The sequence below is a fragment of the Embiotoca jacksoni genome, unplaced genomic scaffold (genome assembly GCF_022577435.1).
Source record: "Embiotoca jacksoni isolate LCO1_2020_lvr unplaced genomic scaffold, fEmbJac1.0.p SCAF_4, whole genome shotgun sequence".
NCBI classification, from domain to species: domain Eukaryota; kingdom Metazoa; phylum Chordata; class Actinopteri; family Embiotocidae; genus Embiotoca; species Embiotoca jacksoni.
The window spans coordinates 22,463,601-22,489,555 of NW_027185392.1; the positions used below are offsets into that span (position 1 = coordinate 22,463,601).

The window sequence follows — 25,955 nt, forward strand, 5'->3', positions numbered from 1 at the left end:
TCACTTTTTCCACATTTTGTTGTTACAGCCTTATTCTTCAAAATTCTACACACAATACCCCATAATGATAAAGTGAAAAAAGTTTGTTTAACATTTTTGCAAATGCATTAAAAATAAAGAACAAAAATATAACACGTACAAGTGCATAAGTATTCACAGCCTTTGCTCAATACTTTGTTGAAGCACCTTTGGCAGCAATTACAGCCTCAAGTCTTTTTGAGGAAGATGCTCCAAGCTTGGCACCTATTTTTGGGCAGTTTCTCCCGTTCTTCTTTGCAGGACCTCTCAAGCTCCATCAGGTTGGGTGGGGAGTGTCGGTGCACAGCCATTTTCAGATCTCCAGAGATTTTCAATGGGCCACTCAAGAACATTCACAGAGTTGTCCTGAAGCCACTCCTTTGTTATCTTGGCTGTGTGCTTCGGGTCGTTGTCCTGTTGGAAGATGAACCTTCGCCCCAGAGCGCTCTGGAGCAGGTTTTCATCAAGGAGGTCTCTGTACATTGCTGCATTCATCGTTCCCTCCATCCTGACTAGTCTCCCAGTTCCTGCCGCTGAAAAACATCCCCACAGCATGATGCTGCCACCACCATGCTTCACCGTAGAGATGGTATTGGCCAGGTGATGAGCGGTGCCTGATTTCCTCCAGATATGACGCTTGGCATTCAGGCCAAAGAGTTCAATCTTTGTTTCATCAGACCAAATAATTTTGTTTCTCATGGTCTGAGAGTCCTTCAGGTGCCTTTTGTCAAACTCCAGGTGGGCTGTCATGTGCCTTTTACTGAGGAGTGGCTTCCGTCAGGCCACTCTACCATACAGGCCTGCTTGGTGGAGTGCTGAGGAGATGGTTGTCCTTCTGGAAGGTTTTCCTCTCTTCACAGAGCAACGCTGGAGCTCTGTCAGAGTGACCATCTGGTTCTGGTCACCTCCCTGACTAAGGCCCTTCTCTCCCGATCGCTCAGTTTGGCCGGGCGGCTGACTCTAGGAAGAGTCCTGTTGGTTCCAAAGTTCTTCCATTTACGGATGATGGAGGCCACTGTGCTCATTGGGACCTTCAATGCTGCAGAAATTTTTCTCTAACCTTCCCTAGATCTGTGCCTCGATACAATCCTGTCTCGGAGGTCTACAGACAATTCCTTGGACTTCATGGCTTCATTTGTGCTCTGACATGCACTGTCAACTGTGGGACCTTATATAGACAGGTGTGTGCCTTTCCAAATCATGTCCAATCAACTGAATTTACCACAGGTGGACTCCAATCAAGTTGTAGAAACATCTCAAGGATGATCAGTGGAAACAGGATGCACCTGAGCTCAATTTTGAGTGTCATGGGAAAGGCTGTGAATACTTACGTACACGTGATTCTTTCCTTTTTCATTTTTAATAGATTTGCAAAAATAAAAAAAATAAAAAAAATAATGTTATGATTATGGGCTATTGTGTGTAGAATTTTGAGGAAAACAATTAATTTAATCCATTTTGGAGTAAGGCTGTAACAACAAAATGTGGAAAAAGTGAAGCGCTGTGAATACTTTCCGGATGCACTGCATATATAAATTCTGTGGTTTTCTGTCCTTTGAAGTGCTTTCCAACAAAACCCACTTTATTTCTCTGCATGTTTCTTCTTTTTTTTAAGATTATTATTTTGGCAGTGGGAAAATGTGGGGAGAAACAAAGGCATGCAGTAGAACATGCAGTAAAGCTCCGGCCAGCTGGGAGTCTAAATTCAGGACTTGCTGTTCAGAGCACGCGCCCGTGTGGTTTCCGCTCTAACCACTCGACTACCTTTCTGTTTCTGTGTGGAGACCTCTTCCTCCAGAGCTTTAAATTGAGACTTTTTCTGGATTTAGGATTAGGAAACATAATAAATTATGTTTAATTTTTGTTTAGTTTGACAACACAATAAAATATGTCAATGAGTAAGCTCATTGTTTTGGGAGTGCTCTGATTAAAAAAAAAAAGCCCTTGAGGGAGACTTACATATTTATAATCTATACTTTTTTCTCTTTATTTACAGGTTTATGGCCACTAGTCACTAAAGTTTTAGCCATACCTGCCATATATTGTTGCTGAGAATTACTATCAGCTAGCAGTTCTAATATTCAGTTTACTAATATACTGAACATTTTAATAGCTCAGTTAATGCCAGCAACAGATGTACAAGTAGAACATTTTGATACAGTATATTTTGTCCCAACGGTTGCATCTGACATTTCTTGACAGGAAACAGTTTGCACTCATTCACAGCAACTGCTTTCTGATCTTTAGAAGCTCCCAAACCTCAGAATCTTTCAAACACTAATTGATAATTGCCAACAGGTCTAAAAGTGTGAATTAGATTTGAAGCAGTTTTTTCGTGGCAATCTTCATCGAGGACCCCATTTGTGTGAAATGCTGCGTTCAAGTGGAACTCGTGGATACAAAACTGGAAGTTGTGTGCACCGTATGCTGGCCGTTCAAATGGTTAAGTCGTAAAAATGCTGTTGCTAGGCAACATGATAGATAGACGGATAGACGATAGATAGATAGACGTAGACTGTTGTCTAAGTTCTGAAGACAAACTCTACATGACTAAGATTACAATATATTAGTTTAACATCCAATAAAAAATTTTACTTCCATGGCCTCTGACATTCTGTAAATATCAACAAACACGTCACAACTCCTGTACTTGGAGGCTTATAGCAAATGTAAGAGTTCCGGCGTTGTGAATACCACAAGAGGGCGCTGTTCTAATAATCTACATAGTAAACAGACCCCATTTGAACGCAGCAAAAGTCAACCCAGTCCCAGCACCCACTTGGGAGGAGGCTTGATGAGGTGCCATAGAAGAGGGTTGACCCTTCCAGATGGACTCCATATGAATTTACCCTCCGTGTCAGTCTGAACGGTGGATTCATTTCTGGTAGTTCTGTAGTTCATTAATTTCATTTCACAAATTAATCTAATCGATAGAGAAGTTATAACATCTATTTTAAGAAAAAATGGGAAGGCTGAATTGGAATCATTTTAGGGAGGCATGTGAGGTGTAAAGAAAAGGTAAGGTAAGAAATAGTGGGAAAATATAAATACTGAAGAAATACACACATGCCATCCTTGCGTGTTACAGTGAATCCATGTTCAGGGTAGTGGACGAACGTGACGTTGACACCAATCAGAGGCGTTCCATCGGCTGTCAGCACCTGACCTCGAATTATCGACACCAAGCTGGAGAGACACAGACGGAGGGATAAAGATATCAGCATATTGTTGAATGTAACCAAGAGGACAAACTGAGCCATCAAGAGGAAACCCCCTCTGGTGTCTATGACCAGCTCCAAACATACAGTAATACACTTCCTCAAAGCCCTCCTTGTCATCATATTACTGCTTCCTGCAGGGGTGCACTGAGGTGTCACCTGACACAACAGCTGTGGTGGTAACTGCAGAGCGGTGGGACAGGGAGCACTGGAACAGGACAGAGATGTTTCCACAACGCTCCCAGCATGACTGCACATTCTCATCATTTTACACCGCAGCACAGTTGTTCGGAGCTGCGTTCAAATGAAGCTATCGAGGTCATCCACTCATCCTCTTAGTTTTTCTTTTTTTCATTAATACATTTTAAACCATACACCTTTAATGCAATTTTTTATTCAGGTCACATTTCTCAAAGCATTCTCTGATTTTGTTCTCATCTACTTATCCAACTTCAAGATGTGTACAACGAATCCCCTTCTTTATTATTATTGTTATTTTTTTTAAACAATTGTTATCTTTGTCTCCAATAAGTAAGTTGACTCCTGTAACTCCTGACGGTTGGAGGAGATTGGGTTTCAACTTGACTGATTCAAACAAATCAAATTAATAGGTGTTTCCAGGAGGAGGGAAACTCCTCAGAACAAGTATTCAGGCAACTATCGGACGCTGAAATACCAAAGAAGTAATAAACTAATAAACTATCTTGCAGGTTTTATCACCTGTTTGGAATGTTATCAGCCCTTTAAACAGTCGTTATCACTGGTCATTGGGACCGTAGATGACGAGATCCCAATGATGCCACATCTCTGCAGGCTAAGCGCCACATCTCTGCAGGCTAACGCCATACATAAGGGAGCGCAGCGACAGGTGTACCAGACCTTCATCATCATGGTTACGACATGAAACACATTGTTACGCTCTGGCAGTCGCAGTTTGGTTAGATTTAGGTAAAACAAAAAGGTACTCGGATAGATTCAGGATAGGATCATGACGTGTAACACCTAAATAAGTGAAGTGATGTACGTTTTGTTATTTAAATACTTTACGGAAGTTAACTTATAAAAAGTTACTTAAAGTAAGGTTACATGAGACCAGAACAACAGTCTCCGGGGTGACGGTCACTCTTTAGACTACGTCACCTGACTTCCTCCATTTGAATTGGATAAATGCATAATTATGAGACTATCTGATACCTAACACTTGATAACGGCCCTTTAATGGGCTGATAACATCAACACGGGGTGGTTTTACAGTCTGAGAAACAAAGTGTTCCCAAACCATAATGGATTTTTGTTTTTCTATGGGAACACATTTAATACAACAATAATAAAACCATGATGAAAATAAAAAAACAACATACTGATTAGATCTGATGACGAAAGAGCTCTCATCTCATTAAATCGATTTCACTGGCTGAATCGCATGTAAGTTCATAAGTGAACCACAATATGCCTCATTAATCTGTCCAACCATACAAGTAATACAACTGCTGACTGAAGAATAACTCTCTCTTTGAGTCACTAACATCAGAGTCTTAAACCACACAGCAGAGCCAACAACTGAAACGGCATGTCCACTGAATGAGCGTTATTCGTCTGCCTTTTTGGTTCCAAATGCACGGAACCCCCGGAGTGGCCATAGAGAGAGAAACAAATCAAATAGTGCACATGAAATACTAAATCGTGGCCACGAGATAGCGTTTTGTGCGCCCGAGATAAGTTTATATATATAGAGACAGCACAGCACAACATGCTTTCTCCTCTCAGCATGAAGTGGACTGCACCTGCTTCAAGTGTCAGTTATAAAATCGATAGCATCTTCAAAGTTAGCATATTGCCAACAATATAATTCATAAACTCTCAATATCAGCATTATTGCCTTTCAGTGATAGGTTTTTTTTTTACAATCCTGCTACACATGCTGTTTAATACAGATCATGTCCATATCTGTTATTGCTTAGTCATGTGGCTGTGGTGGCTAGGCTAACAACAAGGCTAATGACAACTCTGTTAACTAAGGACAGCCGTAATGCAAAGGATGCAGAGGATTATTGTTCGTAAAAACGCAAAAACGATAATATTGAGAGTTTATGGATTATATCGTTGGCAATATGCTCACTTTAAGGATGCTATATACAGAGGAATACAAAATCAGACTGAACACCTGTTTGTGATTTGTTTCAGAGCCATATTACATTTCTCATTAAAATACAGGGCTCTGACCAGAGGGCTTGAGCTCACAGCTAATTCTGCGCTTTGAGCTGAGAGGTATTTATGGGATATTGAACATTTTCTACCTCCTACTTTATACGTGACATAACAGCCTGTGCCCATCACGCAGTATGATGTGTGTGCGAGAGTGTCACTTTTAGAGGGAAAGGGGGAAATTAGAACATCATATCTTTGTCTTTTAAAATGTAAAACACCCATTTTAAACACACTGCAACCTCAAACATACTGCAACCTCAAACACTCTCACTCACCCCCCCCCTCCTCCACACACACACACACACACACACACACACACACACACACACACACACACACACACACACACACACACACACACACACACAAACTGTTTTCAGGTTGAATAAAACATTTTTATTAGAAGGTTGCAGCCCATTCCATTATGGAAATACTGGACATTTTTATTACAGGGTTGTGGCCCTGTCCTCTTATGAAACATTCAGGCTAGCATAAAAACTGTCACAAAAGCAGAAAAATGGCCTAACCAAATTGCCGTCATGTTTCTTCCCTGTCAGTAGCCCAGCCTTTCACTCTCAGTATTTTGCAGACTGCCACCCTCTCTCTCTCCCTTATCATATTTAATGAATGTTATGTCTGAGGCAGATGTAGGCAGAAATGGCTTTTGGGGGAGAAAAATGGCAGACCTTGAGTCCCCGTATTGTGATCTCGGTCTCAGTAATATTTTTTTTTTAACATTCATCCAGACTGAAAGCAAAACCAAATTGCTACTTTTCATATTATGGTAAATAAAAGAAAGGGGAAGCTATGACCTGCAGACAGAAGCATTATGAGTCAAGCAATCAGAGCTATACAAGGACAACATTAAAAAAAAAGAAGAAAAGAAATGACATATTATCCATAGACCCACGCAGATGAAAAGCATCTAGAAGAACTGGAAGCCATTTAAGCCTTCCTTTAGAGAACTGAGCAGAATCTCTGGGTATTTTCCCCCTTCTCTTAACATGAAAAGCATTTTTATACACGTACATCCTTCCCATACGGAAAGTGCTATTTGGAATTTTTATTACAGATTTGGACATAATGCCTGATGGTTAAGATAACTGTTCATTCACCATCCTAATCACTCAGTCAATACAGTTCTGTTAAAGCCTCCAGTTATCTATTTATTTATGATGGCAAAGCTTCACATGAAATTTCCACCAAAGTTATTGATGGAAAGAAAATAAGATGAGTTTTATTTTCTTTACCTGTGGCTTAAGAAGTTCCTAGTGTCTCATTTACAATGTCATTTATGACATCCATATGTGTCCATATCTTGTGACCTACAACTGAACTCAGATGTAAAGGGAATGGGGGTGAATGTCAACTGCTTGTCACACTGTATAAAAGCAGCCCTACGGAGGAGAGACGTTGAGCAATGCTGGGCATCCTTCTTTGAGTGTACATGTATTTGCTCTTTCTTGCAAGAATAAATGTTCGATATGTTTGATTTTGAATCCAGCCTCTGAGTAATTTTTCTAACATATTTGGTCCTTCGAGCCGGATCCCAACATCCCCTCCTCTCTCCGGACACAGCCTGAAACTGTGCACGGGGGAGTCTGGGACTCCTGAGGAAAGACCTCCGCCCTGTTTCTTTATCGAAACAGTTTGGACATTGGTGAGGCCAGGACTAACTGGAAAGAGGAAGAGTGACGGGATCCTAGAGAAAGGCTGATTCACCATCAAACGTTGGACACCCGGGTAAGACATTTTTTTTTTCCAAAAGAGTCAGGTCAGGGACCTGTACCAAAGAGTAAGGTCAGGGACCTGTACCAAAGAGTCAGGTCAGGGACCTGTACTAAAGAGTCAGGTCAGGGACCTGTACTAAAGAGTCTGAGTAGACTATATAAACTAAAGAGTCTGAATAGACTAGGTAAACTAAAAGTTGCGCGCGCAAAAATAGGTCAGGGACCTACAGGTAATTAAGTCAGGGACTTAAGAGATAGATCAGGGACCTACAGATAACTACTTAAAAAAAAAAAAAAAAAAAAAAAAAAAAAAAAAACTTCTGGAAGATATAAAAATAAATAAATAAATAATTAGATACTGTGAGCGTCCAGTTGCTCGGGTGAACTCCATACAAACTGGTTGGCTCATGGATAGAAATAAATAATAAATAAATGAATGAATAGCTCCTGTGAGTGTCCTACAGTGTAAAGGAGAGCCGAAACCTTGCGGTGTGAACCTAAACTCTCCTCTGCGGAAACCTAACGGTGCCAAAAGCAGATATCACTGTATAAAGACCAGTTGCTCGGGTGAACTCCATACTAACTGGTTGGCTCACAGATAGAAAAAAATGGGATCATGCTGTAGTAAGATCGAAGAGATACCTCTGGAGGGAGACATAAAACGCATGCACTCAAGAGGCGCGGATAACATAAAATATTTGAAAAGTGAAGAGGAAAGTTGAGAAGAGAAAAAGTTAAGAAGAGAAAAAGTTAAAAGGGAGATGAGGAAAAGTTAAAAAGAAAAGAGAAAGAGAAGGAGATGGGAGAGATTAAAAACAAAAAGGCGGGGGAAGGGAGTATAGCTTTTAATGCACCAATACTATATCTAAGAATTGAAATACATTTCTCCCGGAAAAATGATGAGGATGATGATTATGTGGTACAAAAACGAACAAACATGGGACCGTGGCCCGATCCTCCTCCATACCCTAACATGGGAAACGTCCCAGTAACAGCTGATCCGCCCGTTCCGCCTATTCCGCCTCTGGCTGCTCAGCCAGCTTCTGTCTCCGAACCCACGACATCGTCACCAAACTCCACCCCTCTACTCCAACCCCAGACAGCAGCCAAGAACTTACAATGCACTTATTGTAAGTCGCTTTGGATAAAAGCGTCAGCTAAATGAAATGTAATGTAATGTATTGTAACTTTTCCGAAGACACAGAATATTCGGAAGTATATTATTGAGGGGATAATGATCAAGGAGATTTCAGAAGGAGGAAGCGAGGTGGATGGAGAAGAGCTGGCGGCCGTGGGGGAGGACCACGAGAGCCAGGTAACGACACCTGCTATAATTGCGGGAGGAATGGACACTGGGCAAGAGACTGCAGGCGGCGGAGGGACGGGAGGGGCGGAAGAAGCAGAGGAGGAGACGGTTGGCGGTCAGCATGACTAACCACAAACACTCCAGGATCAGGTTATGCAGAAACACACACATTCACATGATTCGCAGACACGGACACAGACCCAACCAGAAACAAAAGATGAGGAGACCAGTGATGTGTTAGAGGTAAGTACAGTTGAAATACTCAAGATAAACATTTTATGACTCTACTGATAGAAGAGATTGAAGTAACTTTATTGTGCGATTCAGGAGCATATAGGTCACTTATTAGGAGTCTAGACAAAGGACGTAAGGAGGCCATTTTAAAGGCACCAAAACCAGACAAAAAGACAAATGATGTCATTTTTAGGAATGACAAATTTCTGTTGGAATTGGATTCCAGATTATGCAGAAACGACTTCCCCACTGTCTAAACTCATTTATGATGACCCTATGGCTGCCCACGATAAAATACAATGGACACCAGAAACAGAAAACGATTTTGAACAATATGAAAAAAATTGTCTAATCAACAAAAGATTTTGCTGTTGAAGACCCTTGCCCTAGACAATGAGATTAAAAAAAAAAAAAAAAAAAAAAAAAAAAAACCAACAAACAACAACAGTGGAAGACAAATAAATCACAACAAAAAGACAATGATTTATGGAGATGACAAGGAAGGCAAGATGATACTCGAAAAAAGTTTATATAGATATGCGGCCTATTGAGCCATGGGATAAACCATGTCTCAACAGGAGGGATGGTATCTATAATAAACCAGGCATTTAAAACATATGGCTTTACAAACTACTAAAAAAAATGTATTATATGTGCAAAATACAACCCCCAAGGAAACATGAAACCCACAAGGGGCCGGTTCCCTACACCAGAGTATCCATTCCAGCATCTCTGCATGGATTTTATTAAATTAACATCATGCGAAGGAAAGAAATATTGCCTAGTTATCATCGACACCTTTTCAAAGTGGGTAGAAATATTCCCAACTAAAACAGCGGACGCATTGACAGTAACAAAAGCGCTGACAAGGGACATTATACCACGATTTGGAATACCAGAAAAGATATTTTGCGACAATGGGACACATTTTGTGAACATTATAAAACACCTAGCCACAGCTTTCGGGACACAGTTAAGACATTACTGCTCATACCATCCACAGTCAGCAGGCCTAGTGGAAAGAACTAATGGGACAATCAAATTAAAATTGAGAAAGATGATGGCAGGTTTCGTGGAATTGGATGAGATGCATTCCACTGGTAACATTAAAAATGCATATTTTACCCAGTGAAAGAGGCATCTCACCGTTTGAAATAATACACGGACATCCCTATCACATGCCACAACTATTGTGGACAAGAAAGAGCCCACTGACCAGACGACTGCAGACTACATGGCCAAAATGTTAAAAAGAAAAGATATTATGTCTTCTGTTGTCCCTCCTGCGCAGGTGGTGGAAAACCAGTCCATAGACCTAAAACCAGAGGGCTGGGTTTTCATTAAGGTGATAAAAAATAAATATTGGAGCTCTGCCAGATGGGAAGGAGCCTTCAAGATACTCCTGGCTACCCCAACAGCAGTTTGGATTGCTAAACGGACCTCCTGGATACACCTCAGCCATTGCAAAAGGATGAGACCTTTGCCTGAACCACATAACACAGCTCTGCTCATAGTACTCCCCATATTTTGGTACGGAGCCAATATAACATACCTGACAATCAGACATCAGACGACAAGACCACAATAGGACCTCAGGCCACTGACAAAGTTCGCTGCACTAAAAGAACATTTGTAAGGGCTAATGGACAATTTGCAAGGAACAAAAAAATCAGTACCAGGTACAGGGAGCATTAATTCTCACATTCACGGAAGGGCAACAGGCCAGTCTAATATTTGACGCATGAGTGGTTCTTCCCTGCAAGGGGAAAGACCACAGCTTAGTTTGGTCAGACAAATATCTGTGCATGGTAGCATCTGTACTGACCTAAAACAACGACTGTCTCTGATTAAGGGATCTACCGCACCAGGTTGCCACATACGAAACTGCAACACCTTAATACTGACACTGAAGAATCCAAAACAATGCGACTCCAGACTGCTAGTACGAGGGGCAGATGTATCTGGGGCAGATCCAAAGGGCTTAATCTGGATAAATATAGTACAACCAAACACCACTGTACCCCGCCAAAGCGTTGCAAATACGAGCTCACACGTAGATCCTGTAGGCCGACGATTGAAAATAACAAAATTTACAGATGTGGTGTCACCAGAGACGAGATATGGTGATACCAATATGTGGCTACAGTGGATGCAGTACTCAGCTCAGATGGTGGGCAAAGCGTGGGCATACTGCATTGTATGCTCCGAGGCACGCCCACTTTTAGGTCCTATACATGAGACGCTGTTAAGGGCCTCAGCGAACAGTTTGATGCAACTAGTCTGATGGCATGGCAGAACCGCATGACATTGGACATGCTGCTGGCTGACAAAGGGGGGTATATGCAAAATGTTTGGCTCTGTATGTTGTACGTTTATTCCTAACAATACAGCACCAGATGGATCTGTCACCAAGGCTCTACGGGGTCTTACCGCCCTAAGTGAGAAACTTGCTGAAAATGCTGGGATTGATGATCATTTTTTCAGGATGATGGAATCTTGGTTTGGTAAATGGACAGACCTATTCCTTGCCTGTTTCACTAGTGTTGCAATTGTAGCAGCCATACGTATTATTTGTGGTTGTTGTTGTATCCCCTGAATCCAAGGATTGATCCAAAGAGTAATCAATGTTACATTGACTAAACAGGACATCCTTTATAGGTGAATTACTACAACTGACCGAACGTGCGAGGCCACTAATACGACACCGATTCTACCTATGACTGAACCACTCCCTTATGACAACGTATTTGTTCTCCTCCCTGGAGATCAGGACATGTTCTTAGACATTGATGTGTGACAAAATAATGGCTCCCGTGCTGAAACTTGAGAGAAATGGCAATGGAGATGATGTGGTGACTGATGTCTGGTTGAACAATACTCAACAACAATTGTGTGATTAATATGATTTTCCTCATGATGATTATTTTATTTTTTGTAAGTACATGTTATACTTTGTATAAACAGGAGGGATATGATGGAAAGAAAATAAGATAAGTTTTATTTTCTTTGCCTGTGGCTTAAGAAGTTCCGAGTGTCTCATTTACAACATCTTTTACGACCTCTAATTTACGACGTCCATATGTCCTTATCTTGTGACCTACAACTGAACTCGGATGTAAAGGGAATGTGGGTGAATGTCAACTGCTTGTCACACTGTATAAAAGCTGCCCTACGTTGAGCAATGCTGGGCATCCTTCTTTGAGTGTACATGTATTTGCTCCTTCTTGCAAGAATAAATGTTCGATATGTTTGATTTTGAATCCAGCCTTTGAGTAATTTTTCTAACAGTTATCCAATCTATTGAAAAAATTGGAGAATAACTCTGCAAATATCCAGCAGCTGTTTATAACAAACCTGTGCTTTCATGTCCAAAAACAAAACCTGATATTATTATTCCGCAAAGAAACCTGAAAAAAACAACAGATATAATTACCTCCTATTGAAAGGACTGTCTCCAGTGATGATGTGAGTGGACTCAGGACCAAGCAGGAAGTAAATGCGCTGATAGAAAGACCTGGCAGCCTGAGGAAAAGAAAAGAAAACAGATGCTGCTTTTGCTCCACTGAAAATGTATGTCAGTTTGGACTTTAGGTTTCTTGTTTTTGAACTTTCACTTCTCTGCTTGGAGCTTCTTACCTGCTGAGGAGCCAGTGATGACGGAGACTGGCTGAGCACCTCACCTGGGTCAGGTGACCCTTTGCAGTATTGCTGGTTCTGACAGGAGGGCTGCAGACAGCAGTCTGGATCCATGCAGTCAGACAGCCCATCTGAAATGGACCCACAGATTATTATTATTCACAAAGCTGAAACTGAAGGATTAGGAGCTGAGATGAAACATGAGATGATGGCCGAATGGATGGTGGAAAAGTTATAGGTGAATGAAGGGCTGATGAAGGGATGAAAAACAGAATGAGGATGGATGGGTAAGGAGGCAACTGAGGGATTAAGAAGCAATGAGGGATAATGAAGGGATTAAGAATAATTAACAATGCAGGCATATGGCGAGGACAGAGGAGTGAAAGAAGCGAGAGAGACGGAGAGTTGATGGATGGGGAGGATGGTCCAAAGACTACTGGAGGACAACAGAGATGCTGCGTTGTCTCCTTTGCATTATCCTGATAGTAGTTCTGACGCATGTCTAAATTAAACCTCTGCTCTCTTTCATGTAAACGTCACACAGGCAATTATACCAAGCTGGACCTGATGACACACCCACATCGCTTTTAACACGTAAATGAATACAGTCACATCGATGGACAGACAAGAGGATGTACTGATGTAAGACTTTTTTTACATACTGCATCGTGTGCCCTACAATCACACAGCCTCAGAAATGATGTCACATACCTGCAACCTGATCCCAGACAGAATTTGGAAGTATCAGGTTTGACGGCGAAGACAAATTCTTTGGATTTTTAGAAACACTTTGGAAAAACTGTGTTTTTTTCCTTTTATATAAATATCCCCTTTCCATTGGCATGTCTGAATGACACAAAGCACGTCTTTAACAGCCAGATGAAGTCAGCGATCATTTCTATTCTAATTATAAAAAGGGCTTAAATGAGCACTCTGGTAACATTACTATGAAGTAAGTAATAACAAGTCACAGTGACAGAGAAGCAAACGCAAGATTACGATGTTCTGGTGCAGGACTATTTTACATATGTGCTGTGTTCCAAATGACAGAATTTACTGTAGTACCCTAATAAATATTGCTCTTCCATTTCAGGACTCTTACTTGTGTAGTGCAGGAATGTATTTAGGATTTAGAGTAGAGTTGTTTCAAATCGCACACTGCTGTTCTGCACTTACAGGAAATAACCGCAGCATGTGAACACGACACCCGCCAAAATATCTGCAGCTTTAATTATTTTACCCAGAAATGAATGTGTTTTTGTGGCTTCTGTTTAACACACTCAATAGACACACTGATTATTCTGCCCAGCAGCAATAGTGAAAAATAAATACTTTTGTGTCTTAATTTTAATTCGAAAATTCTTTACTTCGGAAGTCCCGCCCCTTTCTCTACGTAGCCAAGATGGCGACCGTTTAGGGTGGAAAGTGTCCAGTGTTTCACACTCCTTTTTTTGGACAGTTTTGAGTGCATTATCCTGGTACTTGTAGTGCGCTGCAAGTTTCTGGACATGACAGTGCGAACGCACTTCTGCACTCAAAATAGTGAGTTTTAGTGCACAAGCTCTCCATTTGGAACGCAGCAATGGTGTGATTCACAGTCAATACAGTGTAAGACATGACGCTCACAACGCTGCAACCTAATCCCAGACATTATTCAGAAATGGCAGACCTAAATGCAACATGAAAGTGTTTTGGATTATTTCAAAGAAAGAACAAAAGCAAAAAAAAAAAAAAAAAAAAAAAAAACATGGCTGGTGATTGGTCCGAACCCAACATGAGAGCAGGCGGCTTAACGTGGACTGTCAGAATCTCATACATTATACTGGACTTCCTGTTTTGTCTAGCTTTGAATGTCCCTCAGACAGCCCCCCAAATAACTTCTTCTATGTCTGGAAAGGGCTTAAATGAGCTAAGTGGAACATGGACAGGGTTCTGATGTACGAATTATTAAATAAAGGCAGACATGGACAAAATTTGATGAAAAGAAAGAAACAAAGGTATCAAAGAGAAAAGAAGAACAAAAAGACAGTCCCGCTCATACTGTGGAATCTCTGATGAGGGGGAAAAGGAAGATGTAGGGATGTGGTGGAGTTAGTATGTGTTTATTAGGCGCTGCCAAGAGGAATAAAGACAGAGTTGAGGAGGGAGGGAGAAGGAAAAGATGGGAGGGTTGAAATGTAAATGATGAGAAGCAAGAATGGACTGATGGAAAAGAGAGATAAGGACGGGAGGGACGAGTGAAGGACAAGGGGGGCAAAGAGGAGTGAAGTCGGGAGACAGATGGAGGGATAGCATGACAGAGGGAGGAATGTAAGGTAATAAAATCCTGGCTGCCATTTGTCTCTGTTAGTTTATAAAAGCCAGTTGTACATCTGGTGAACAGGCATCGGGGACTGACATTAAACACACACACACACACACACACACACTGACTGACAAAGTAAGCCCCTCCCCTCCCTCACTCTTCACTCTCACTTCTTTCCTCTCCATCTTTTCAATTAACTCATTGCTCTCATCAGAACTCTTTTTTGTTGTTGGAAGAAACAGCTGATGTTCATACTTTTTTTTTTACTTTGACAACTTCTATGCCAACTTTTTAGATACAAAACATTTGGTATTTTTCCCTCGAGAGAACCACTGCAGGGTTTGTTTGCTTTTTGTTTGCAAAGCTGCTGTTTCATAGCTTCATGCACAGCTTCCATGTTAAACGCATTACCGCAGCTTATTGACTACACGTGAAAGAAGGCCCGATCCCAGCTGGAGCTCCGCTGCTCTTTTCCACTTCACTGTCACATCCAGGGTCACGCTGCATGTGCTGCAGTCCTGTAGCAGCAGCAGGTTAAAGGTGCATTATGTTAGCACCCAGGTGAGATACACCTCAATATGTAACTCTCAGCTCCTGGAGGGACATACTGTAGATCAGACCGGCACATCTGGCAACTTTGGCTTTCAGCACGTCCCCGCCCCCTTTTGGGGGAAAACAATTGAACCTCGCCATAGACTTTAATGTAAAATAAAGATACAAAACCAAACTATTAGAAAACCACCAGAGTTAAATGGGTTTATAAATGACCCAAAAACACCTTTTCAAGTAAATATAGGTAGAACATGCTGGATAGAGTTAATTAGATTCCTCCTTAGACATTTCACTTCAGTCTCCTGGCTAGCATCAAGCTAGTGCTATAGCACTCAGTGGCCAAAGGTGGCATCTACTTTACTTTCTCAGTGTGCACATTTTCCAGTGAATTATTAGATTTTTCAGTCCTGCTCTGCATGCTAACTCACATTAGCACTGTGATAACTGACTGAGCTACATTATAACCCACAGCGTCCCCCATAAGAGTTTTTTCACATCATTGTTAGCGCAACTAACTAAACAGCAACTCTTCAGCATAGCGTTACTATTTAAATCGGTTATTTTAAAGAGGAAGTTTGGAGAAAAGTCTCAACTTCCTCCGATTCTCACGTGGTGATGACAGCCCGCCCCAGATGACGAAATGCCAGTCTGACCTGTTGGGACAAGCCACGCCCTCTCCCCCACCCAGTGTTCATCCAGCCATCCAATCAAGCATCTTTGTCCACACTCTCATTGCATATAAGAAAATATACCTCCTTCATTGTCCTTGCCGTCGGTGCAGAGGGTTTCCATGGCAACGTGACATCCGGCTCCTCTCCATCCTGACTGGCAGATGCAGTGCCATCCGCTGGCCTCCAGGGTGCATCGGCCGTTGTTGTTGCAGAGACCCGGACAACCCTCTGGGCACAGGGGACAAACATACAGGAAAGTTAGAGCAGCGCGGGCACGTGGGACGTGGACACGGATGGCCATCAGTGTGAAATAGGCTTCAACCCATATGCATGTTTGAAGGCAGGTGATGTACTGAAGTGCTGAGAGACTTTTTTTTTAGGGCGGGCGGGTGGGGGGGGGGGATTGGACTGTTTTCATGCCAAAAATGAAACCTAGTCAGCGTTTCCCTCTCAGCCTGGAAAAGCCTCTGAAACAGCACAGAGATCGTCATGGGACAATAAATATAAATCTCCACTGAAAGTCAGAAAGAGCCCAAAGGGGTTTGGCAGGTTCTTACTGAATGAGGCTGGGTTGGTTGCAGGTTTTTACTAACTGCTGAGTTAAATCCTCCTACACCATACTGAGGTGATTTCTCAGTTCAACACATCTGACGAAATAAAAACAAACACATATGGCGCGGTCTAAAAATAAACCAAGAAATAATCCGTACTCCCAGGATGAAGGGGAGACTGTGCAAAGACACACGGCTTAGATGTAAAAAAAGAAAATTAGGACAGGTGTCAAAGTTACTCGACTTCCAATGGATTCATTTAGTAATAAAAGATTGACTGCAGTGGCTGTGTGGAAGCAGCATGTTTGCGCTGGGCTGGATGGGCTGTTATGAGACCTGTGTAGACAGCTGTGCTGGTTTAAACTGGAGTGTATCTAGTACAGTAAACGAACGTGTGAACCACAACTAAAAAAGTGACTCAGTTCAACCAGAAGCTCAGCTGAACACAAACACATGAGTGACCTTTGAATGTTTCACTTGTTAGTCTTAGAAATCTGCTTTTTAAAAAATATTTTTTTGCTCATGTGTGAATCTGCAGCAGTGTACGTTTATACTTGCCTGTTTGTTCATATTTTTGTCATGTGAGGGAACGTGTTGACACTCAGCTGCCTCTAGTCAGATCAGATCTGTAGCTACCTTTCAAATAACACCTCAATATACATTATTGTAAACATCCCATGGCTTACTGAGGAGGTTTTATATCCCAGCAAGGTCTAAATGCTGTTTTAGAAGCTTTTTTTCACCTTCTAAGAAATGTTCAATTCTTGTTTTTGGCATAGGAGGTTTTAAATTTAAACACACATAGGCAGAAAATGCAAGCTGTCAGCAGCTTCAGTGTAAAAAAAACTCCACCAGCCTTCAAAAAACCATATTGATTCAATCCTGATGCGTGTAAAGACATTTGGCCCTGTGTGATCAACCTTTCTCCGATAAATGGACTGACAAACTGAAAGACAGATTGATAGACAAATCAGACAGATCAGTACATTAACCCACATGTGAGAGACACAGACTGAGAGACAGACACACAGTCAGCCTTGGGTGAAATGCACTCATGTTGTAGTTTCACATGAACCACTAAGATTGCCGACAGCCAAAACTGGCAACTGTGCGCTGCATGGCTTCGATCAAAAATAATTTAAAAAAAATAATGTTTTTCTTCTGGAAACAAAGAAAGGTGTTATTGTTGCATTATATTATGAAGAGAAACAGGGAATACAAACAAACAAACAAACCAAAAAATAGAAATAAGTTGAAAAGTTAAAACATTGCAGGGATGTTTGAAATTTTAAAGTTTATCTGTCCAAGTGAAATCGAACCAAATCTGAGGGAAGTTCAACACCCAGAGAGCAGACAAAGATTAAGACTTCTCTTCAAAAGGAAGCTTTTTTTTGTTTTTTGCTTTAGAAATATTGATTCCTTTGGTCTTGTTCTTCAAGTCAGTGAGATACATAAAATCACAGGTGGAAATCCATGTGAAAACACAACAGGTGGACAGATAGACAGCGCAAAAAGTATAGGGAGGACAGGGTGGTTTCGGACTGCATGCCTCCAAAGGCTATACTTTATGCCTCTGTTTTGGCATTCCTTCGATCACAGAATAGACAGTGAGGCTGGTAATCAGATAGACTGATCCATAAACAGTGAGTATCAATACCAAGCAAAGCCCAGCTGCAGAGACAAGAACAAGAAACAGAGGTAAAGATGGAGGGAGGAGGGGAAACGGAGAGACAGGAGAGTCCAGACAGAAGACAGAAGAACAGCAGCTGACTGAATCAACAGATATATATATATATCAGGCTTGTGGATGCAAGACAAAACAGGAATCACACACCTTTGGTTTATGACTGTGTGTATGCGTGCTTTTCCAGTTGTGTGTGCGTGTTCTTGTGTGCATCTTCATCTGTGTCGTCTGTGTTTTGTGTGTGAGAATTAAAAATAGCGAAAGGAATGATGTAACCAGAAAAAACAGAAGACAAATTTAAAAAAAACAACAACTGTAGAACACAATATGACAATACCAAAAGAACAGAAACACCAAGTGTTGAGAAAGACTGAAAGACAGAGTGTGAACAAAAAAAAATGTAAAAGACGAAAACTGGAAAGAAATGGAATGAATGAGAAGTAAAAGTGTGAAGTGATTGTATTTTGGGACAGTAAAGCCTTTATTAAGTCTTTGGCATGAATTACCTTTATATCCTGAGAATAGGAGAGGGCACGAGGGAGAGAGGGAGGAAAATTAGGGAAAAAAAGTAAATCGAAACAAAAGCAGCACTGCCAAATATACTGTCTGTGATGGATAGATGAAGATGGCAGCCAGAGGAAGAGGAGGACAGGAAGGAAGAACTGGGATCACGGGAGTGCAATAGTATAGAGACACAGAACCTTAACAGTGCAAAAATGAACAGTTATTTCATTTGTCTTCATTCACATATTTTATGTTTCACAAGAAAGAAGAAAGCAAAGGCAGCAGATAAAAAAATGAGAGTAAAAAAAGTTTCCAACTCATGTTTTTTTTTTAAACTAATGAGGGAAAGATTCTCAAACAACAATTGTCCCTATCATCAAAGATTGCAACCTTTTGAGTTAATGTAAAATCATTTTCATGTATTTAATACAGTTGCTTTCAAAAAGAAGTTGGAGAGAGGTAGGAAGGGTTTCTATTGGCACAATGTCAGGCGTAGTGCAAACAAGCCTTCTAAAAGATCAGGCAGCCACCACCACAGCTGAGGTTGAACCTGCATCCTGCCTGCAGTTCCAATAATGAACAATAGATGAGGATGTTATTGAATACAGAAACACAGGGCTCAAATGTAATGATCCTACAGGTTAAAGTTTTTGTAACTGCATTCATCGTATGGTATGACTTCCTGTTGGCTCCCTGCACACGTGACTGAGACAAAATCCAATGATCCTACAGCTGTTCTTGATTTTCTAAACATTATTGGACCAAACGGATCAAATATTGATGATAAAACAAATAATTTTGAATGTTTAATTTGTTTAACATTTCCTCTCAGTAAATTGTGTGTGGTAAAAAAAACTTTCTGAGGATCACATGATGAACGTGCATGTTGCAGTAACATGATTGGGCTGCTACACCACAATCCCAGCACAGCCTGGTGCTCCGGTGTGCCGAGGGGCAGCTGCCCAATCAGATCAGAGGTGGCTCATCAGATTGGCTGAAAAAGAAAAGGAGCTTTTTTTTTTCTTCAACAGCCACTTTTGAGGCCAAAATGATGTGTCAGTCTGAGGTGCTACAAAAATAGAAAGAGAGAGAATTTTTTCCAACTGTGAATTCTGGAAAGATTGATCAAAATGTAGACCTGGAAACGTGCATGATATATCACTTATAGTAAAGTGTATTTGCCACAACTACAAAAATCTTAACCACCTGTCAACAACGTCAAGAAATTTGAGGAAGAAATCCTTCAGAAATGATCTTAATCTGGATTTTGCTAAAAGATCTGATGTAAACTTTTTGTCAGAGTTTATATTGTAGGGAGCTCATGGAATCAATGATCCTAAATCTCTGGCTGAGGCCCTCGTCAGAATAACTGACCTTTTTGTCTCCCAGTCCCCCACACTTACGGTAAGGAGCCCGAGGGAACACTCACTGTAGTGGTTCCTCGAGCTCGTGAGGTGTTTGGAGACACGTTCAGTTGACTGACGTATCGCTCAGTTTATCTTGCTCAGCTGTGGTGGTTGCTGCTCGCCGGTGTAACCCGCAGCTTTCAGGCTTCGCCTGCTGTCCCAAACTGTTTCTTTGCCTCGACAGCTAACAGAGATGTCAGCTGAGAAAAGCCCTTCAGAAAGCATACACTTCAGATATTATATCCAATTTAAAATATGAAACTTAGATGAACGTAAATCAGATGTTAGTCTTTCAGCAGTTACAGCTACAAATAACCTTCACCAACTGATGATCGACCGCTGCCGCATTCAGTAAATATACAGCCACTGCATTAAGTAAATATACAAAGAAAGGCCTTATAAAACCTAATAATGAAAAATGTTGCCCAACACTGCATAGCCTTTGAGAAAGTATACTTGCGCTCCTTATCTAGAATATTCCCACGCTGCACAGAAGGAGGCTTAAAATCAGCTGAAATGATGTAATACAACGTGCAACGAGCGTTTGCTTTGCAATTGTGCAAACACTTGTAATTATACAAATGTCCTGCGGAAAATAATGTATGACTGACATCTTTAGCACAAAAGCCGCCTGTGTGAGTCAGATTACGGTTGCTTAAACCCATTCCCACCTACGTCGCCGTTTGACTGTGCAGCGAGACATAACAAGGACAGGGAGGGAAACAGCTTCCAGAAAACTCTGCCCACAGCGAAGCCACAATTTCATGGTCTGCATCAGAGACTGTGAATGTTATGTCGGTCTGTTTGTACAGCGCTCGTCTCCACAAAGTAAAACTATATCTTGATCAGACTGTCCAGAGTCGGCGAGAACGTCAAATATTACAATATCCAACATACAGTATGTACAAGGGGAATAAGTACAACATTAACAGTCTAATATGTTCCTGGGAGACCTTTTTTTAGTGCTTAATGTTCCATGTTTTTGTAATCCAGCTTCAAAATTCATTACAGTATGACAGCTGAAATGAAACTGGATCACTACCCTGCTCAGAAATGTTCACTGGAGTGACACCAGCACTTGTAGACAAACATTAGAGTTATCAATGTCACAACTGTATGTTTTGTAACTAAAACGATCAACCTGCTGCGGCTATGGTCAGGCGAGTTTCAAGAATATTCAGGAGGATTAAATTGGCATCAAGTTGAGGACAGAGATACAACAAAAAAAATGTAAGCTACTTCTGAGGAACAAGTGGATGACAAACTGAAAAATACGTTAAAAGTTCAAAATCCTCTTACACGGTTTTAGTTGTGTTTTATCTTAAAACAGCCAAATGTTCTTCCTGGCAAAATAAAACAAAGGCTTTGTACATTTGACTAAGGACCATATCAAAATCCTGAAATGTCTTCAGAGCTGGCAAAATGATATGAGAGGATGTGAAGAAAAAAAAAAGAAATCCAGATATCCAAAACGTAACAAATAAACAAAAAAATAAGTACATTAAATAACCTATTGTTGAAACAGCTGTAGCTCCAGAGCACATGAAGAGAAAAGCAACAGATGAAGGGAGGAAGAGAAAAAGCTAGTGATGAGAAGGCCAGAAAAGAGTACAGTACCTTTTACTCTAATGTCCGGATTGTGAGCTTTAAAGAAGGAAGGAGAAAAGACAGAAAAAAAATATAGATAGAGAGAGTGCATTTAGTCCAGAACACAGGCTGCAGAGTAAGAGGTAGAAAATCAAATTAGACACAAAGAGGTTCAGTCAAACACGGAAAGGGAAGTAAGGGAGAAAGACCTGTATAATTCATCATCACATTCATTGGAGACAAATCAAAGCATGGCCAGTGAATTGTCAAAGTCCAGGATCCGGCCGATAACAGTTCCTATTTTATAGCTGTTGTATTCCTGTTAAATACTTGGGACACTCTGCTTTAGGAGAAATCCCAGTATATTACATAAGCTAGGCTGCTTCCACATTGAAATATATTTTTTTAAAAAACAGCCAATTACTGAATATGGAAATTATTGTGAGGTCACAGTTTCCAGCAGACTCTAACACGAGATGTAAATGTGATGGTGGAGAGTTGACGAAGAGGAGAGTGAGCGGGAATGAAGCCTTTCCCCCAGCCATACAATCCGTCTCTACAAACAAGCTGTTTGTTGGCTAAGCGCTCCAAATGGATTTCTCCTCATCTCACTGTTGTCGGCATCCTCCTCCCTGTGTGTCAGTGTGTGTGTGTGTGTGTGTGTGTGTGTGTCTAAGTGACAATAACTGAAGCCAATTTGGAGCCCTTTCCCAGCGATACTGTAGCTGTCTGTCTGTTTGACAACAAATGGCTGTTTAAGTGAAGGGTTCGATGGCAGGCTGAAGTTCCCACAAAGGCCCCACAACTAATCTGCTTCACTGTTAAACTATCACAACACAACAGCTGACTATTAAAATGCCATCTCAGTGTCCATGCTGTTGATCCCAAGCACGCTCTGAGAGGGAGCTTCTGTTCAGTGTTTCGGTCTTATATGTTAAATGTCATGACAGTCACTCTTAAGGCTAAAGTTTGTTGAAGTGAAAAGGTGTTGTTGATGAATGCCAGATCTCCTGAGCATTATCACCTCTCTCACACTTCTTCTATGATCTGTGAAGCATTTTGTATAATTCCATAAACCTGGCTGCCTGTGGAACACAGTCAGAGAGTAGACAGCCAGTACTGGTGAAGACTGAGTGGTTGACTTTATATTCAACAGCTGAACTCCAAACGCGTGTTAATCGTACCAAGTATTTCCTAGAGTGAGATTTTACTTTTCTCAATTCCATCGCAACAACAAGGGCACTAATATCTAGAAAAATCTTGAAACTAAAGCCGTTTACGGTACTGTAGGAAAGTCACCTGTCTCCACGCCATCTGCTGCAGGACTGAACACGACTACATGTTTGGGTTTGTTGTCATACTGCAGAGTGTATTTGGGGCAGATCAAACACTTCCCTGATGCTATCGGACAGTCTGAAGAGTTTACATATCTAAAGAGTATGAAAGTTCTCCACAGCACTTCACTGTAGATCAATCCCACTGGGATTGATTATAGACAGAAATGACCAGATAACATTTTACAGTGTTTGGTAACTGATGCGGCTTATTGGGCAAACCCCGGGGAATAAAACAAAGTTAATGATAGCATCTCTAGCATGGTGGGAATCCTTAATTCATTCTAAAAGGGCAGCTCTGCCTTTTACAGCCCGTATCTCATTTGTGCCTGTCATAGCATTGGATGTCCACATAATTGGCAGCATCATTTTCCTCTAATCTTACCCTGGCAGCAGGCACGAAGACAAAAAGACTGTGATATATCTGTCATGGGTTCCATAAGGTCCCAAATACTAAAGAGGAGCTCCCCGACGTCTGAGCTTTTCTCCAGTTTCTTGAAGGCTGTGTGCCTCTGTTTCACGGTGTGCTTCTCTCTTTCTCTTTCTCTAAATGTCATTATCATTTGTACTGTAAGTAAACCGTGAAGTCATGATGGATAAGAGTCCAACTTTGTCATCTTTTCAGTGCAACCTGGCTAAAGGTAAAAAGTGCTAGAAAATGAAGCTTTCCTCTCGGTGGAATGCACATCCATATTTTTTTCATGTTTGTGCACAATGAACGTCAAGTCATGATAATTATGCATGTCTTGTTTCCTTTCTGCACTTTTCTTCTGTTGTGTGTGTGTGTGTGTGTGTGTGTGTGTGTGTGTGTGTGTGTGTGTGTGTGTGTGTGTGTGTGTGTGTGTGTGTGAGAGATCCACTCACCGATGTTGCAGTGCTCCCCTGTCCATCCCTGGTCACACTCACACTTGCCCTCCTTACACACTCCGTTCTTGTTGCAGAGCGGGTGGCAGGCCTTCTGGTCGCATACACCTCCAGTCCAGCCTTCCTCGCAGCGACACACTCCACCATAACACACACCGTGATTGCCACAGTCCACCTCACACACCTCTGTCAGAGACACAATGAGAAAATATCAATATACGCGAACGAGAAAACACAAAGCCAACTGCAATATCTTCTGTGCATTTTCTTTGATTGTAGAACATCAATAGTGCATTTTAGCAAATGTGCACTCAATGTACTGAACGGACTGGAAATATAAGTAAAGCCTTTGTGGGTGAAAGGTGTATCATCATATTGCCTTAATTAGTCCGCACTGTCATATCAGTGCACAGATTAATCGAACCAGTGTCCCTGATGAGCACAGAAAATAGATGAATGTACACTTCCATTTCCACAAGAAAAAAAAGCATGCTTTGGTTGTACAAAAGTGATTTAAAGTAGATCACCTTTATAGTTAGTTACTGCTGTACTTGCTATGGTGTTGGTGTTGATGGTAGCAGGCCCTACTGGCTACATCCACTACTAATATATAGTATTGTCAACCACCTATTCTTATTTTGTCAGGCAAAGGGAGCTTCCTGAAATTATGGACATAGTTGGCAATTGGACAGGTTTGAAGTTTCGCCAAACTAATATCCTAAATATATGTTATTAAACCAGACATTATAGCTGATGCTGCCTCAGGGCTATTTTTTTTTTTATATATACAGTATCTTTAAATCATAATTTCTGTCAGGGCTGCTTAAGAGGTGGGTAATTAAGGGAGCTTCAATACCATTAAAACAAATTTAAAACTCAGCTTCTGTAGTTCTCTTGGCGGCAAGTTGATCAGCTCGCGACTGACTTCCTTTTTTGTGTTTGAATTGGAAAGAAAGGAGGTGGCAGCAGCGACTGAGTGATGAATCTAAGTATCCACAACTGTTTGTGCCATTATCACTTACTATTGATGTATCAATAACAGTGATTCTGTAATATTGAGGTCATGCAACATTCACTATGAACTGAAATAAAAAGCTAAATGGAGAGCAGCGTAGGAGAACAATCCTGGATCAGGTGCTTCTCTTCTAAATCACAAAGCCCATGTCCAGACAAGCTGATGAAAAATAGATGGAAAATAAATTAATTTCTTCCTTCAAGTCTGCCCCTCCTTCACTTGCATCTGTGTCCTGGACTGAACTCTGTGTCTGAGCGACCAGTGTGTGTTTGTGTGTATGGAAAGAGGGACTGTTTGAAATTTAACACTTGTTTTTTAGGTTTAAGGTGAAAATTAGGTTTAGGTAGGGTTGGTGTTACGCATTTAGTTATAGTTATCTCATTTTCTCATTTATGCCTCACTGTTTCTATGTGTGTGTGTGTGTGTGTGTGTGTGTGTGTGTGTGTGTGTGTGTGTGTGTGTGTGTGTGTGTGTGTGTTTTAAAAAGAGACAATACTTAATTGGCTTTGTGTTTGATGATTTTGACAATACAATACTCAGTGTAACAGCCTGAGGCAACACAAACAGAAGTGAGAACACAAACACACACACACACACACACACACACACACACACACACACACACACACACACACACACACACACACACACACCCTCTCGTCTTTGTTTGTATGTCAAGCCATCTGTTACTGATCTGCCATCCTCCTCCAGTTTCTCTGTCTCACCTTCATTTCTGTATCAGTGCTGTCACTTTCTCTGTTTATGTCTCTCTTTTTCAATACACCAGAAAATAGCAAAAAAGTCCTCAGCAATAAACAAAAAGATTACACTCTACTTCTTCTGGACTTTACTGTATCACTGAAAACCTTTTTGGGGATGAGGAGGTGGTGGATGAAAGGGTCGACAGAGCACGAGACTGTGACAACTGAGGCGTTTGCTTCCAAACTCCAACTGACAGTAAATTTTGGTTTCCTATAACCACAATCTTTCTCTGACCTTAAACAAATACCAAATCAAACCTCATCCAGAGCAGAAGAACAGCCATATGAATCATGCAATAGTCATATCCTGTAAACTGTGGAAGTGAAATGCTGTTGTACTGTTGGTTGTGGCATTAAATCAGAAATATGAC

The 25,955-nt window shown here is 41.1% G+C and overlaps 1 protein-coding gene across 5 annotated transcripts in view; it reads right to left on the reverse strand.

Moving 5' to 3' along the window:
* tenm3 (teneurin transmembrane protein 3) overlaps positions 1–25,955 on the reverse strand; it is a 338,433-nt gene that overhangs the window by 76,161 nt on the left and 236,317 nt on the right. For 3 of the 5 annotated variants that reach the window (XM_069168313.1, XM_069168314.1, XM_069168315.1), the window contains 6 exons: positions 23,809–23,994; positions 21,641–21,667; positions 15,960–16,106; positions 12,351–12,481; positions 12,148–12,236; positions 3,085–3,204 (listed from right to left, as the gene is read on the reverse strand). In XM_069168313.1, coding sequence (XP_069024414.1) covers positions 3,085–3,204; positions 12,148–12,236; positions 12,351–12,481; positions 15,960–16,106; positions 21,641–21,667; positions 23,809–23,994 — 700 coding nt within the window. The remainder of the gene's footprint in view (positions 1–3,084; positions 3,205–12,147; positions 12,237–12,350; positions 12,482–15,959; positions 16,107–21,640; positions 21,668–23,808; positions 23,995–25,955) is intronic. The other 2 variants (XM_069168317.1, XM_069168316.1) reach the window with 1 other exon arrangement.